At 45.0% G+C, this 16,507-nt stretch overlaps 2 protein-coding genes across 2 annotated transcripts in view; one reads left to right on the plus strand and one right to left on the minus strand.

Moving 5' to 3' along the window:
- DNAAF10 (dynein axonemal assembly factor 10) overlaps positions 1-7,311 on the minus strand; it is a 101,088-nt gene extending 93,777 nt beyond the window's left edge. The window contains exon 1 of the mRNA XM_069234276.1: positions 7,000-7,311. Within this exon, the coding sequence (XP_069090377.1) occupies positions 7,000-7,185 (186 nt within the window). The 5' untranslated portion in view covers positions 7,186-7,311. The remainder of the gene's footprint in view (positions 1-6,999) is intronic.
- A 545-nt stretch (positions 7,312-7,856) lies between these two features.
- The window catches only part of PNO1 (partner of NOB1 homolog), an 81,362-nt gene continuing 72,711 nt past the window's right edge, over positions 7,857-16,507 (plus strand). The window contains exon 1 of the mRNA XM_069234277.1: positions 7,857-8,111. Within this exon, the coding sequence (XP_069090378.1) occupies positions 7,917-8,111 (195 nt within the window). The 5' untranslated portion in view covers positions 7,857-7,916. The remainder of the gene's footprint in view (positions 8,112-16,507) is intronic.

A 16,507-nucleotide genomic window follows, 5' to 3' on the forward strand; every position in this document is an offset into this window, starting at 1 on the left:
GACATGGCACTCCCCTCAGGGTGCCATGCCAACCTCACACTGCCTATGCAGTATAGATAAGTCACCCCTCTAGCAGGCCTTACAGCCCTAAGGCAGGGTGCACTATACCATAGGTGAGGGCACCAGTGCATGAGCACTGTGCCCCTACAGTGTCTAAGCCAAACCTTAGACATTGTAAGTGCAGGGTAGCCATAAGAGTATATGGTCTGGGAGTCTGTCAAACACAAACTCCACAGCACCATAATGGCTACACTGAAAACTGGGAAGTTTGGTATCAAACTTCTCAGCACAATAAATGCACACTGATGCCAGTGTACATTTTATTGTAACATACACCCCAGAGGGCACCTTAGAGGTGCCCCCTGAAACCTTAACCAACTACCCGTGTAGGCTGACTGGTTTTAGCAGCCTGCCACACTCGAGACATGTTGTTGGCCACAGGTGGAGAGTGCCTTTGTCACTCTTTGGCTAGTAACAAAGCCTGTACTGGGTGGAGATGCTCATCACCTCCCCCTTGCAGGACTGTAACACCTGGCGGTGAGCCTCAAAGGCTCACCCCCTTTGTTACAGCACCACAGGGCATTCCAGCTAGTGGAGTTGCCCGCCCCCTCTCGCCACGGCCCCACTTTTGGCGGCAAGGCCGGAAGAGATAATGAGAAAAACAAGGAGGAGTCACTGACCAGTCAGGACAGCCCCTAAGGCAACCTGAGCTGAAGTGATTCTGACTTTTAGGAATCCTCCATCTTGCAGATGGAGGATCCCCCCAATAGGGATAGGAATGTGACCCCCCTCCCCTTGGGAGGAGGCACAAAGAGGGTGTAGCCACCCTCAGGGCTAGTAGCCATTAGCTACTGCCCTCCCTGACCTAAACACACCCCTAAATTCTGTATTTAGGGGCTCCCCTGAACCTAGGAACTCAGATTCCTGCAACCTAAGAAGAAGAGGACTGCTAAGCTGAAAAACCCTGCAGAGAAGACGGAGACACCAACTGCTTTGGCCCCAGCTCTACCGGCCTGTCTCCCCCCTTCTGAAGAAACTGCTCCAGCGACGCTCTCCCCAGGGACCAGCGACCTCTGAATCCTCAGAGGACTGCCCTGCTCTAGAAGGACCAAGAAACTCCCGAGAACAGCGGCCCTGTTCACCAAAGACTGCAACTTTGTTTCCAAAGAAGCAACTTCAAGACAACTGCGTTTCCCGCCGGAAGCGTGAGACTTGCTACTCTGCACCCGACGTCCCCGGCTCGACTTGTGGAGAAACAACACTTCAGGGAGGACTCCCCAGCGACTGCGAGACCGTGAGTAGCCAGAGTTGCCCCCCCTGAGCCACCACAGCGACGCCTGCAGAGGGAATCCCGAGGCTCCCCCTGACCGCGACTGCCTGACTCCCAGATCCCGACGCCTGGTAAAGACTCTGCACCCGCAGCCCCCAGGACCTGAAAGATCGGAACTCCAGTGCAGGAGTGATCCCCAGGAGGCCCTCTCCCTTGCCCAGGTGGTGGCTACCCCGAGGAGCCCCCCCCCTTGCCTTCCTGCATCGCTGAAGAGACCCCTTGGTCTCCCATTGATTTACATTGGAAACCCGGCGTGTGTTTGCACACTGCACCCGGCCGCCCCCGTGCTGCTGAGGCTGTACTTCCTGTGCTAACTTGTGTCCCCCCCGGTGCCCTACAAAGCCCCCTGGTCTGCCTTCTGAAGACGCGGGTACTTACCTGCTGGCAGACTGGAACCGGGGCACCCCCTTCTCCATTGAGGCCTATGCGTTTTGGGCACCACTTTGAACTCTGCACCTGACCGGCCCTGAGCTGCTGGTGTGGTAACTTTGGGGTTGCTCTGAACCCCCAACGGTGGGCTACCTTGGACCCAAACTTGAACCCCGTAGGTGGTTTACTTACCTGCAAGAACTAACAAACTCTTACTCCCCCTAGGAACTGTGAAAATTGCACAAAGTGTCTAGTTTTAAAATAGCTATATGTGATTTATTTGAAAAGTATATATGCTATTGTGATTATTCAAAGTTCCTAAAGTACTTACCTGCAATACCTTTCATTTGAAGTATTACATGTAAAATTTGAACCTGTGGTTCTTAAAATAAACTAAGAAAAGATATTTTTCTATACAAAAACCTATTGGCCTGGAATTGTCTTTGAGTGTGTGTTCCTCATTTATTGCCTGTGTGTGTACAACAAATGCTTAACACTACTCCTTTGATAAGCCAACTGCTCGACCACACAACCACAAAATAGAGCATTAGTATTATCTCTTTTTGCAACTATCTTACCTCTAAGGGGAACCCTTGGACTCTGTGCATACTATTCCTTACTTTGAAATAGTGCATACAGAGCCAACTTCCTACACTTCACATCTACACAAATGCTGCATTTTGTTAGCAATTTAGGTGGTAAGCATTTTCAAGCTGCATTGTACTCACCACCTTCTAATTGGTTAGTTTAAATGTTCAATTGTTTTTTAAAAGAAGGCGTGAACACCACAATCACAGCATGAAAGCATTTTGAAGATTGTTTGAGGCAGAATGTAACAGCTGCCAAGATTTAAGTTTACCTATGTGTGACATCTCCCTATTGTTGATGTGCTTATGTGTGATATTTTAATGTTTTATATGTGACACTTTGAGTTACTTCTTATCTTGAATAGGACTAAGCAGTTAGGTCTATGTAATAAGATATATATTACAACCCATCCACTATTGTGAAATATAATAATGTATATGTGGTCTTAAAACAGCCCACAATGCAAAATGATCTACGCTAAAAAGTAAGGACTGGTGAAGGTTATCAATCACCCAATACATGGTACTACTTGGCAATTAGGTCACGTGCTTAACATTTCTGTTTCCTTTCTCTCGACCTCTTTTTTTTTAGTTCCAAATACTGTTAACCCCCCTGTTTAGTTAGTTTTTTGCATAATATGGAGCCTGCAAATAGCAATTTATTACAAGTGAAACAACTGCTGTCTGGTACATTAATAGAACAAATTAAGTAAAAAAAACTACAAGTGTCAGACTGCAAAACGTTGTTAAATGTCTGTTTTGGACTGGGTCGTGCATTTTCCAATAACACCATCTAGGAACTCATTACTAGCACTGATTTTAGTAAGCCCGACTAAAATGCAAAATACATTACATGGAATTTTACCATGTGACCTCCAGATCAGGGAATGTCTGAAAGCAGTGGCACAAACTACTGAGCTGCCATTAATTTCAATAACAATAAATCGCTTGAACAGGCTACCATCACTCCAATCACACTGGGACGACAAGTGTTAGAACAAACATGCCTTAAACAGAGGCTCCGGTACACAGAAGCCCATACAGACATAAACATGTGATGTTTGTTGTGTTACAAAATCCATGGAAACAGCAGTGTTCAACGCCAGCTATGGCTTTGAACACAATATTTTGTTACTTTTTGCCAAGAAATCTTTGTATATCCAAATACTGAGACTTCCCTCGAAAACATGGGGAAAGAAACTATTCGAATATCCAGACTGCTTTTCAAATATGCACGAGGCAGTACCTCACGTCTACAGTCCTCTCACTGCCAATGTTGATTAGTATTTGTTTGAAATATGCACTACAGCATTCCCTAAGCGTGCAGCAGGCTTTTCATCAAATTTGTATCAATATGTTCACTTATGTGTGCAGTGCACAAGGACTTTTGCCATGCACGTCTGAGACGGTTTTATCAAATAAACACACACACACACACCCCTCTCTTTCACTGTTTTTGCCACTATCAAGAGGTCATCACCACAAGCCAGATTTTTTTCGAAACTCCATAAAAAAAAAAAAAAAACAATTGCTTCACAGCATCAACCCCCGCACATCAAAAACGTGCATCAAACTGCTCCCCAAATATGCCTCATACTTCCATACAGTATGCAGGACTGTTAGGTTCCCACACGTTATTACTCTGATCTTTATACAGTGTCTGAGTTGCAACTCTGAAGCACATGTTCATTTCATATTGGTCTACATAGACATATTCCCTATACAACCTGGAATCACATGACGTATTTTGAAAGCTTTTGTGCTTGATGCATCTCCTGCACCTAAACAATCTGGCATACTAATTATCTGTATTAAATCAAGAGTACCTGAAGAATTTGCTTGGAACCTAAAGTAGTTTTCAAAGGGATATACCTCAAAGTATTATCCTGTAAAGTACGACAGAATCTGTTTTCATTAGAAGGCTGTGGACCTTAGGAGAACTGAAGCAGGCTGCATTGTACTCAGGCTACAGGAAAGAGACAGCAGCACCTTGCTGGGCAGACAGGCTTGAATCTCTGCGATTTGCTGCCCAGTTATCACATAGCATACACACAGGATAACTGGGCTGGTGCTCCACAGGTTGAGATACACAAGCCAGTGGCAGTTTCCACCAGCCTACAGCCCTCTTTTAATTTATCTTCATATTTAACTTGCTCTCTGAGTGCTGCTCAGAAGGAGAGAGAGGTTTCTACATTGTAACAAGCCGAGTCCTGAGAAGGTTTCCGTGGCAACCACAGTCACCTCTCCGTGCCTGGTTCGCACTGACACAGAGTACTATTTAAAGAGAAGTTGAGCACCCCTTGTGCGGGAGAGGCAGTGTTGTCAGAGGAGCTAAATATGTGTGATTATGCGGGAACACCCACTAAAATGTATTGCACTAATCCCTGATGCACAGGACTTGGTGAGACTGAGAGGTTATAGTCTTATCTGATTACATCACACAACACAAGAGTGCTTTCACACTTTTCAAACTTTTAAGAAAAATAAAACTACGATTGAATTTGTGTCCGGACTGGATTAGGGCTAAACACTCTAAATCTAGTGATGATATTGTAATAGAGGAACAAGAGATTAACAGAGTGGAAGAAAAACAAGAATGAAGAAAATTGTATTCTGATAAGAGATTTCAGGCTAAAGACGTTGGTCTTAACATTGTTAATTAGGACACTTGACAAAATCAGTAAAGGTCATGCCAAATTTGCCATTCCCGTGAAATGGAACGAATTTCTAAAGGATCAGTTTTCCTTTGTGGAAAGGGGTGGTGGAGCAGAAGTCTGGTGAAGGTAACAATGGAGCATGAAAAAATTATTTCTGAGACTTATGCTAATCCAGATCTACATAGATTTGATCAGTCAGGTAGCGTCAATGAGTAGCCCAGAAGAAGTGAAAGTTGCCAAACTTAATTTCACGATGGATTCTGTTGATCCTTATTCTGCTTCGTCTTCAGCAATCGGAATACAAAGTTTCAGGTTGTTGGATTCTGAGAATTGTTGTTTTTTTCGAAGGGTAATTCTGATTCTAGTGCCTCCTCTCCATAGCTCATAATGCTGAGGATGAGTGTTATGGTAATCTATATACATCTGAATCTTCTTTATAGCAGGGTGGTACTGAAATACAACAAGAACAAACCGGAATACCTCAAGCTGTGTTGTTTAAATGCCACTGAAATGTAGGACTATTTCATGTATTAAGCCTTCAAGAATCATTTTTTAAAGGGAAAAGATGATGTAGAAGGTATGCTCTATGTGTAATGCATTATGTGTAATGTGTTTACTGGTAATCTCTATTTTATATACAGACTCCATTGTACTTACCTGGTTTACTTCTATATGTCGTTCCATGTTCCAGATTTAGAACGATTCTGTTCTCATGCTGTAGTTAGCGACTGTGAGAGAGTTGCTGTATGTTGCACGAGTTGCATGGTTCTTTCTGGTAGTGGGTGCATTTCTAAATTTGAATTAAATACTGCTGGAAAAATACTTATTGTGTGCACGTTCTCTTGCGACAAGCCTACACTCCAAGCCATCTACTGCGAGTTAAAAACATATAATTAAGACAAGATCTTAATGTAATTTCAATATCAGGCCAGCATCTAATACAATGATCAGCTAATTTTGAGGACGCTTTGCGGCACAGACAACTGAACCACTTCAAGATTCGACCCTTTATCGTGTGTCCTTGATGCACTTATGCCCAAGAACGTCCTGACGTGTAAATGAGGTAAGTAGACGCCCTACATTTTCACCATCTGTCCTAGAAGATGTAAGCAAATGTCCCGGTTTTTGGAGAGGACCGACTGAAAAAAGTGGGAGGCATGTTATTATTTGTTACAATGCATGGCTAATTAGCACCCGTTATAAGAAATCAAGTTAATTCTGAGCAGCGTTTGATGTAAAATTGTTAATCCTTCTTTCGTTTGTTTCGAAATATCCCAGTTTTTTTGGCACTCAAAACCTGGTCACCCTAAGGAGAGGGGACTACAAGTATTGCATTCCAGAAAAAAGCTTAGTTTAACGAATAATAGCAAAATGGTGGTATAGCAGTTCTACATGAAGATCTAGACTTCGTGAAGGTTTTAGTTCACCTAAGATGTGCTGACAATGTGTTGATGACAGAGAAACTTCGCTCCAATGTGCCCTGAGATGCTTCTACGTACCACAAAGGCGCTGATCCACTGTCAGCTGCACTCACGTGCCCAGTGATACTACTGGTGTCATGGCAACCGCGGCGACTCACCAAGCTCTGCTAGAGCGGCGCATGGCAAAAAAAAACGGTACTGGTGTCTGCCTCGAGACACAACATCATTCAGCATGCATTTTCGGGTCCCGCACTGGAGTCTCTGTTCCGTAACAGAGGAACTGCAGTCTGGTGATAAAGCAAACTTAAGCCAGAGTCGTATATTTAATTAAAACGCGTCGCCTTGAATTTTGTGTGAAGGGAGGCGCATACAAACATCAAACCCTCGTTCCACCACAAAACATAGGTACGACATAATCTCCGCTTGAATGTAGAGCAGGGTAGTGCTAAAATAGTTATAATTTAAATAACGAGTCAACTCAACAGCTGTACAATCACTGTATGTCAGAGAATCCAGTTTGTCTGAAGAGAGACATATTCCAAAAAACAAAACAGAGCCTAAAGTCCCCATCTTAACAGGGTGTCAGCTGGTAGCTATGCTGCAAGGTGTCCCCCTCCCCGGCCCATGGTTCTGACCTCGCTCAACAGCTGCACCTCTCCGTGCTGGATTTCGTAGATCTGTAGTACGCCGGTGCCCCGCGGATAGTTGCCCAAACATACAAAGCGTGCGCTGCGCGGCAGCCACTTTGAATCAAAGACAGTGTAGTTAAGCGACTTCTGGATATGGCAGATGATCTGCGGCTTCTCCAGTGGGCTGCACATGGTGGCGGTTATGGCAGTCAGATCTTCTGTGCCTTAGACCTCTTGACAACAATACAGGAGCAACGCTCCGCCCTCAGCTTCTGACACAGTGAAATGACAAACACAACCCCAGCACTCTTCGATGTCTATGGTCTCCGCATTGACGAATCTACATGACGCGAATGCCTTAATCAGTAATAATAATAATATAACCACTAGAGCGCACTATGTCGAGTGGTTCTCTGCGGCGGCCATCTTGAATAGCTACAGAGTGGCATAGAAAGAGAAACTGTCCGAGAAACAACAGACATATGAACGAGGACGCCTGCGCATTTGTGGCGAAAATACCGTATAATAATGACCACATCATTGTAGTTTGTCAAGGGATCTTCGCTTATAAAAGGAGAGCTCCGAGAGGGGTTTTAAAAGTTTGTCATGTGCATATTTCCATACAAAACCTAGCTTTCTGTAAGAAATTTGAAATACATAAATATCGCCTTTCTGGGGTCGAATATATTTTATACAAAGGACATCTTAAAAAAATATAATTTACTTGTTTCATTGAGCTACTGCTCGTTTTTCAAAGTCGCTGTTGACAACCAACTCGATCTGATGTGCATGTGTCCCAACATGGGCCGTAGGTTTACTCGAAGTCCTTCCTCTGTGTTCATACTGGGTCCTAATAGGAGTGCACGCTGAGCTACTTCGGTCTCTTGGGTTAAGCAGGGCTTGTGGTGGCACGGCGGCGGAAGATGGAAGCCGTGGGTATCATGGAGATACACGATGGGGAGGGCAGCGCCGTCGGAGAATTCACTAGTGTATCTCGTAAGAAGAGCAGCGGCAAACGTAAAAGAAAACGGGACACTGGAGCCGTTATGGACACAAGCAACGAACCCGGCCCCTGCAAGAGACCCGACTTTCCTCCGATCAGCGGGGATCGTCTCATGGTGAGAGACCGGGTTGCGCACAATGTTAGATAAGAATGGTCAGAGGTGTTTTCTTCAGAAAGCGGGTGGCAGTGCGTGAGTGACCCTTGCATTAAATTCACAAGTCTGTCACGATTATAAGTGGTCGAGATTAATACAAGTTTTTCATCCACCACTTTTTTGTAAACTTCAGTGTTTCGCCCTAGGAACTCTATGCCCTGACGAGGGTCTCTGCACACTGTGCCACTGGAATCAAGCTGTCTGGCTGATAAGCCCTAATAAGAGCGAAACCAATCTTGTGTTGCTCATATTTTCCAGTTCAGGGAGGACCTGACCTGGCACCGCTGGCTGGACAGTGCCGATTGGAGCTAATATTGATTTGTTTATGGCTGGACCCAAACTGATGTGATATGCTCGGCATGATAACAGTAGACTGGGCTGTAGCCTGAGTAAATATCAGTGGCTGAAGTTAATTCAAGCGTTCCATCTATCACTTTTATGTTTACCTCAATGTGCTACTTTGCGCCAGCAGGATTTTGTATTGTTATGTTAGGTCTAGCCATTTAGACTGTTTTACCAGATTGTTTATCCAAAATTAAAGGCAGTTTTATCTAGAGTATTGATTTTTCTATTGGGTTTCCCAAAAATGAGACCTAATATACATTCGTAGAAATGCCTTTGGTAATCAGGCTTTATACAGTTACCTGTTCAAATGTTATTCTTGCTTTGCTTTGACACACTACAGTATTGGGTGGTGTGTCAGCCCACTTCTATCGACTCTCTGGACTTTGAGTGACTGCACAAAGCCTGTGCACTTTATCTTCTCGTTCTTCTTTCTTTTATTCTTCTTTTTTTTTTTTTTTTTTTTTCAGTGACTAAGTTGGTTCAAAGTTTTTTTTTTTCGTTTTTTTCATAGATCGCAGCCTACCAGACAGCACAGCTGTCTGTGTGTGCTAAAGGCATCTTGGCGAGTTTCAGAAAGCTGACCTAGGCATGCATTTCGCCCGTTGTTTGCCATTGGCTTTGTCGTCTGTAACTCACATTTTCTGGCTTTCTATTTGCTGGCTAGGCACTCCAGGTTCACTTCCTTCCTCCCGTTGTTAAAGTTGTGTTAATTGTATTCTTCCACAAATTAGTTTTCTGTAAACAGGCCTTTAAATCTTGTTCTTCTGTTGTCACGTTTGCTGTGCATTTAAAGACCAGGGTGAAATATCAAGCTGTGTGTTCGAGGGAGCCTGGTGTTTATTTTGCTTTTGGCTGACCTCAAAGTGAGGCACGTAGAGATAAGTGACTTGCCACGAATCACAGGATGTTGCAGCGGTGATGCCATTCCTTCTTGTTTATTACGGCAGCTGCTAGCTGCATTGATTTTGCAGGGAACGTTTTAAGATTTTCATGCAAATTGGAGATTCATATTTTCTGAAACATGGAAAAAAGTGTCCAGCACTCATTGCAAAATGCATTTTCCATAGTTGCATTATGCAACAGGTGATGGGATGGAAAAAAAAAGCACACTTTATGCTCAGGCAGCATCCTCTGTGTACACCATCATAAATATGTGTAGCACACTGTTGGCATGGTTCCACCCCCCCCCCAACATACACATTTTGTGCCTAATGTTGATGCCAACTGTGATTGAAAGTGTGCTGGAATCCTGCTAACCAGGCCCCAGCACCAGTGTTCTTTCCCCAAAACTGTGCCTTTGTTTCCACAATTGGCACAACCCTGGCACACAGTTAAGTCCCTTGTAAATGGTACCAAGGGCCCTATGGCCAGGAAGGGATCCCAAGGGCTGCAGCATGTATTATGCCACCCTGGGACCCCCTCACCAAGCACATGTACACTGCCTATGCAGCCTGTGTGTGCAGGTGGGGAGAAAAAGACAAAGTCGACATGGCATTCCTCTCAGGGTGCTATGCCTACAAACCACTGCCTGTGACATAGGTAAATCACCCCTCTATCAGGCCTTACAGCCCTAAGGCAGGGTGCATTATACCACAGACGAGGGCATAGCTGCATGAGCAATATGCCCCTTCAGTGTCTATGTCCATTCTTAGACATTTTAAGTGCTGTGTAGCCACATTGAGTATATGGTCTGACAGTTTGTCATTACGAACTCCACAGCTCCATAATGGCTTAATTGAATACTGGGAAGTTTGGTATCAAACTTCTCAGCACAATAAACCCCCATCAATGCCAGTGTGGAATTTATTGCAAAATGCACTCCGAAGGCATCTTAGAGATGCTCCCTGTAGCTAAACTGCTAGTGTAGGACTGATCGGTCTGTGCCAGCCTGCCACTTTCAGTCAAGTTTCTGACCACATGGGGTGAGTGCCTTTTTGCACTCTGTGTTCAGAAACAAAGCCTGTCCTGGGTGGAGGTGCTTCACACCTCCCCACTACAGAAAGTGAGCCTCAAAGGCTCAAGCCTTGGATTACAGACCCCTAGTGCACTCCAGCTAGTTGAGTTGTTTGCCCTGGACAAAGCCCCACTTTTGGGAGCAAGTCTGGCAGAAAAATTAGGGAAACCAGGGAGGAGTGACCACTCTAGCCAGGACCACCCCTAAGGTGTCCAGAGCTGAGGTGGCCCCCTCACTGCAGAATCCTCCATCTTGGTTTTGAGGACAGGGACCAATAAGATTAGGTTTGTTCTCCCCCTCCCCAAAGGGAGTGAGCACAAGGAGGGTTTAGCCACCCTCGGAGACAGTAGGCATTGGCTACTGCCCTCTGACCCCTAAAACGCCCCTAAATCTAGGTTTTAAGGGCCTCCCTGAACCAAAGTCATCAGATGCTTGATGACCTACAAGAAGAAGAGCTGCTTATCTGAAACCCCCAGGAGAGAAGGAGGACAACTGTGTTGGCCCCAGCCCTACCGGCCTGTCTCCTGCTTTAAAGAACCTGCAAAAGAACAGCGACGTGTCCAGCAGGCCCAGTGACCTCTGCATAGCTCCAGAGGACTGCCATGCACCCAAAAGGCCCAAGAACTCCTGAGATCAGCGGCCCTGGCCAAGAAAAACCAACAACGAAGGACTCCCACCTCACTCCGGATGCGTGAGTCCTGACCACTCTGCACCCAACGCCCACGGCCCGTGTCTAGGTGGTCCATGCAGCTAGAGAGGGTCCCCAGGCTGTTGCGACTAAGTGCCCACCCTGATTTTTTTTTTTTTTGTTGTTGTTGATTTTTTTTTTTTGTAATTTTTTTATTTTTATTGTTTTGTTTATGCTTTTATGACTACATCGATGCAAACAACAGTTACAACACCATTAATGACATACATGTGGTGCACTGAATCTTTATGTGCATTCCTACAGTGATAGACAATATCAATTCTGCAGGGCCCGTTATGACTGCGCATTACAGTAGTGTCCTCCTAGCCGCAATCCAGGCTTCCTGAGCAGTAATGCATGCAACAAATTCTTGTTTATTCTAAACTCGTAACCTGTTACAGTGCAAACTGTCCATTCATGTGATATATGCAGATCAATATTTCACATCTATTCTCCTTCTGGCTGTCTCCTTGCCAACTAAATCCCTATGATTGGGCTGACTTTTGGGGGCAATTAATTCATTGTATGTGTCTGTCTGTGTATTTCAGTTTAGCATATCTGCATGCCATTCCTTTAAAGTCGGTAGAAGGCCACAGTCCCATCTCGTAGCTATCCTGTGTTTTGCCAGCGGCATACCTATCGAGACCAGGCATTGGTTTTCTTTCACAGCTTCCTTATCGTATCCTAGGAGGGCTAGGAGTGGTGTGCACTCCAGTCAGCTACTCACTATAACCTCTAGCTCAGCGAACACACTCCCCCAAAAACGTTGTATGCCTGGGCAAGCCCATGCAATGTGTATAAAACTCTCTTCTACCTCTCCACATCTGGGGAAATCTGATGTCGCCCAGCCTGTATCTAAATAGCCTAAGAGGTGTGTAGTATGTTCTTTTCATATATTTGAAGTGAAACAAACAGTGCCGTCTGTTTAGTGATATATTTTGTGTCACAGCAAAGCAGTACTGCGCATTGAAGAACTGTGTCCCTGTATCCCTTTGCAGTTTCACTCTAGATTTCGGTAACCCCATCCCTAGTGCCTCTTGTGCGTATGCATATAATCTAGTCATTAGTTTGCAGTGCTGGGCATCCGCAGTACCCATGGAAAGTGTTTGCATCTCAGGTGGTTCCTGCAACTCATCCCCCAGCAGTGTGCACATATTGTGGCATGCCCTGTCGTACTGATATTGCATGAGTGGGCAAGTTTCCTGTAACTACCTTGATTGCTGCCCAGATACGCATACCCCAACGCAAAAAAAAAAACCTCCCATCGTCTTGATATCCAGACTATGGAAGGCTGCGACCGCGCTATTGTCTCGCCCCAGCAGGAACCATGTGCACCATTCAATCGGTATATAAGGCGAATATAATTGGGGTAATGCTTGTCTAGCCATGAGGTTGTGCCATGCGTGGGTAGTAGTGTTGAGGGAGTCAAGTGCCCCATGTCGGCGGACTGGTTGTTGAAACAACCGACTTGGCAGAGGGTGTGGCACCAAGATATCTCATTCTAATGTCAGATAGGGTGTCTCAGGTGGTCCGTATATCCAGTGATGTGCAAATGTTGAGTGAGCTACTCTATAGTATGTCTCCAGGTCGGGTGCATTGAGTACACCCATCTCATATGGAAGGGTCAATACCTTCCACTGCACTCGGTGCTGCTTACCAGCATATGCTAACTTAATGAGCAGGGTCCTCAGGGTGGAAAATACTACTTTCGGAAGCAGGATAGGGATGTTCTGGAACAGGAATCCAAATCGCGGCACTATTACAATCTTCATGAGGGCTATGCGTCCCATCAGGGACAATGGTAGCCAAATCCATCTTTCCACATTTTTAGCCAGCTTTTGTATTGCTTTTCGGTAATTGTCCCTCACGACTAGTCCGTTTCCCATTTGAGAGGGAAATCCATGACTATTTGAGTTGAGGGCCCTTGTAAGGGGGAATGCTATAGATTTATCCCAGTTAATCCGCAGGCCGGAAAGGGAGCTGAATTTTATGACCTCTCGGAGTGCGGGTTCAAGGTTATTCCTGGGGTTATGTATGTACAGCAAAGTGTCATCCGCATATGAAGAAATTATCAGATTATATCCTGGAAATCGGATGCCCCTGTGCCCGTGATATTCACGCCGCGCAGAAGCCAACGGCTCCGCAACCAATGCATAAAACAGGGGCGATAGTGGACATCCCTGCCTGGTGTCTCTGGTGATGGGTATGACCTCTAAGATAGATCAATTCATTCTAACTGTAGCTACGGGCACTGTGTAGAGGATTTGAACTAGTTGTGTAAAAATTTCTCCCACCCGTATGCAGCGCAGCCCTGCCAGCATGAAGCTTCATTCCACTGAGTCAAACGACTTTTCGGCGTCAAGGAAGACTGCTATCGCACTCCCCTCTGGGTCTATGTGTTGTATAGCACCAATTACTGTTCGCAAATTTGCCATTGGATTGTGGCCAGGGATAAATCCTGTTTGTTCCGACTTCACTACTTTCGGCAGTACTGTTGCCAGCCTATCTACCAGGATTTTGACATAGATCTTTGTGTCCACGTTGATCAGAGATAGCGGGTTGTACAAGGAGCATTGTGTGGGGGGTTTACCAGGTTTAAGTAGTGTAATAATTAGTGCTTCTCTCAAGGAGGGTGGCATTTCTTTAGCATCTGCCATTTCCTCTAACAGGGTCATCAAATGTGGGACTAGTAAGTCTTGATACGTCTTGTAAAAGGACATTGTGAGTCAATCTGGACCCGTGGCCTTTCTCTCAGCCATGGTTTTAAGGGCTTTATATACTTCCACCGGTTGTTGCGGTGCCATTAAATATTCTCTGTCTGAGTTAGTCAACCACGGCATGTTGATCTGCGCCAAGTAGTCTGTGATTGCGTCTATGTCTGGGTTATCTTTGTGGTGTACAGCGTTGCATAATATTTGCAGAAGCGGTTAACTATCTTTGCTGGGTCTTTAATGAGGCTACTGTCTTCTTCTGTACTTCAAGGATTGTTTGTCTGTGTCTCTCTCTCTCTCGGGGCACATCATACCTGCCAGGTTGTTCCCCCTCCCTCCCCATAAACGCGGGACGACTTATACTTCCCCATGTGTTGGACCTCGCTTTGTGCTATATCGTTAAATTCTATTAGTTTCTCGTGAATTTGACCCAGTAATTGCTTATTTTCTGTTGTCAGGTGCTCCCTCTCCAGCTGTGCTATCTCCCACTCTAACAGGGCCAATCAGCTCCGTAGTGATATCAGAACCCCAGCATGCTTAGCTATTACAAACCCACGGTTATATGCTTTAAATGCTTCCCGTACTGTGTCAAACTTAGGAACCGAGCCAATATTTACTTGGAAATATTCTTTGATCACCTGAGCTAGGTCATCTTGAAATGCTGCGTCCAGTAACGAATATGGCGGAAAATACCACATGAATGTGGTGACCTGACGCAACCCCACTTCAACTAGATGGGGAGTGGCCCATGATCCGAATATGTTTTGGAGCCATGGCTCCTGTGTATGCGTTCTGGGGACTAGGCTTCTTGAGACCGACCAAAAGTCTATGCGCATATGCAAATCATGCACTGTTAAGTAGTTTGTGTATCCGCCCTTATCAGGTTGTCTGTGCCTCAGAATGTCTACTAACCCATCATCTGATGTGATGGTGGTCACTGTTCTTGCGGGAGCGACCAGCCCCCTGTGTGTGCCCCCTGATCGATCTATTTCTGGGTCTAGTAGGCAATTGAAATCGCCTCCCCATATTTGAGGTAGGGTCCCCCATGGCGCAGCTTTCGTGGCTAAGTCGAAGTAAAACTGGGGGTCATCATAGTTGGGACCGTGGAGCCCGACCAGTAGGAAAGTGAGATCTCCTTTGCAGCGTCGTGCCAGTACGTATCTGACCTGTGGATCACTCTGGAGTTCCTGCATATGTATGTTAAATTGTTTCACTGCCCATATGATGCCTGCAGGCAGACCTGATTCAGAGTACCCACTGTCTCCATAGGAGCCCAGGTTAAAATTGCTCATCTTTGACCTCTGCACCTGGCTGGTCCTGTGTTGCTGGTGGTAGGTATTTGGGGTCAACTTGAACCCCAACCGGTGGACTTCCTAAAACCCGGAGACTGGAACTGTAAGTGTTGTACTTACCTGCAAATCAAACTAGCATTTCTTCCTCCCACCCCCAGGAACTGTTTCTGAAAATTGCATTGTCCATTTTTAAAACAAGTTATTGCCAATAATTCAAGAACTGTATAACATATTGATTTCAAACAGAGTACTGTTGATACATGAGTGAAATACAAATCTATTGAAGTACTTATCTGCAACTTGAATCTTGTGGTTCTAAAAATAAATTAAGAAAATATTTTTTTGCTAAATAAAAACCATTGGTCTGGAGTTAAGCCATTGAGTGTGTGCTTCTCCTATTGTCTGTGTGTACAACAAATATAGTGACCCTCTGATGAGACTAACTGCTCGGCCACACTACCACAAAATAGAGCATTAGTATTATCTACTTTAGCCTCTGTTAAGCCTATGAGGAACCCCTGGACTCCTGTGCACATTATATCTAATTTTGATACAGTATATACAGAGCCAACTTCCTACAATATTTACATTGTTAAACACTACAGACAGCAGTGAAACGTTGTGCCTACTCCTCCTTACAGTGCCATGACACGCAGCCTCCTGGTAATGTGCTAATCCGACTACAGATAGCCCTGTGGGCTCCTTTCTTTAGACGGAGATCTGAAACTCTGCACTTTCTCACTGAAAGCAACAGTAAGCGCTACACGCCTGTCACACTGGGAGCAGCAGAGTGCATTGGGCTTTTTCGTGATAAACTGCTCTGCGGCAACAAGCTTCTTCATTGGAACACTTAATCATTGCAGCACTTGGAAAGCACAAAAAAACTGTAGCATTGGGCGCAGTGTACAGTCACTTTATTATAATTCTGATAAATAGCTATTCAAACCCGGACAGACTTTCTGATGGTCAGATAAATTGCATCATGCTCTATAGTAACAAACAGCCATGCTGACCCTTTCTTTTCTCCATACTAACAGCCAAGCAGCACTTAAGTTTCTTGTGACTTTGCGGATCCCTAGCCCTGTACTTTAACAGTAATACTCCTTTGCTTAAGCAACTGTACTAGTGCCCATTACAAACAGCATTTCTCATTACCAAATACCACAACCACATCACATGCTTTCGTGAAAGAGCAGTTAAGGGATCATATTTTATTTAAATAAGAATGTTGTTTATCATCAGGTGAGGGTGTTCCAAACCCCAATTTGATTTTACTTCAGGCACTTAGTAGCTTGAGTCACATTTGTTAGTCTACGGTTGGCATAACTGCCATGGGCCCTCAAGCGCAATACCTTTAGCCAGTCGTA

Source organism: Pleurodeles waltl, chromosome 5 (assembly GCF_031143425.1).
Source record: "Pleurodeles waltl isolate 20211129_DDA chromosome 5, aPleWal1.hap1.20221129, whole genome shotgun sequence".
NCBI classification, from domain to species: Eukaryota; Metazoa; Chordata; class Amphibia; order Caudata; family Salamandridae; genus Pleurodeles; species Pleurodeles waltl.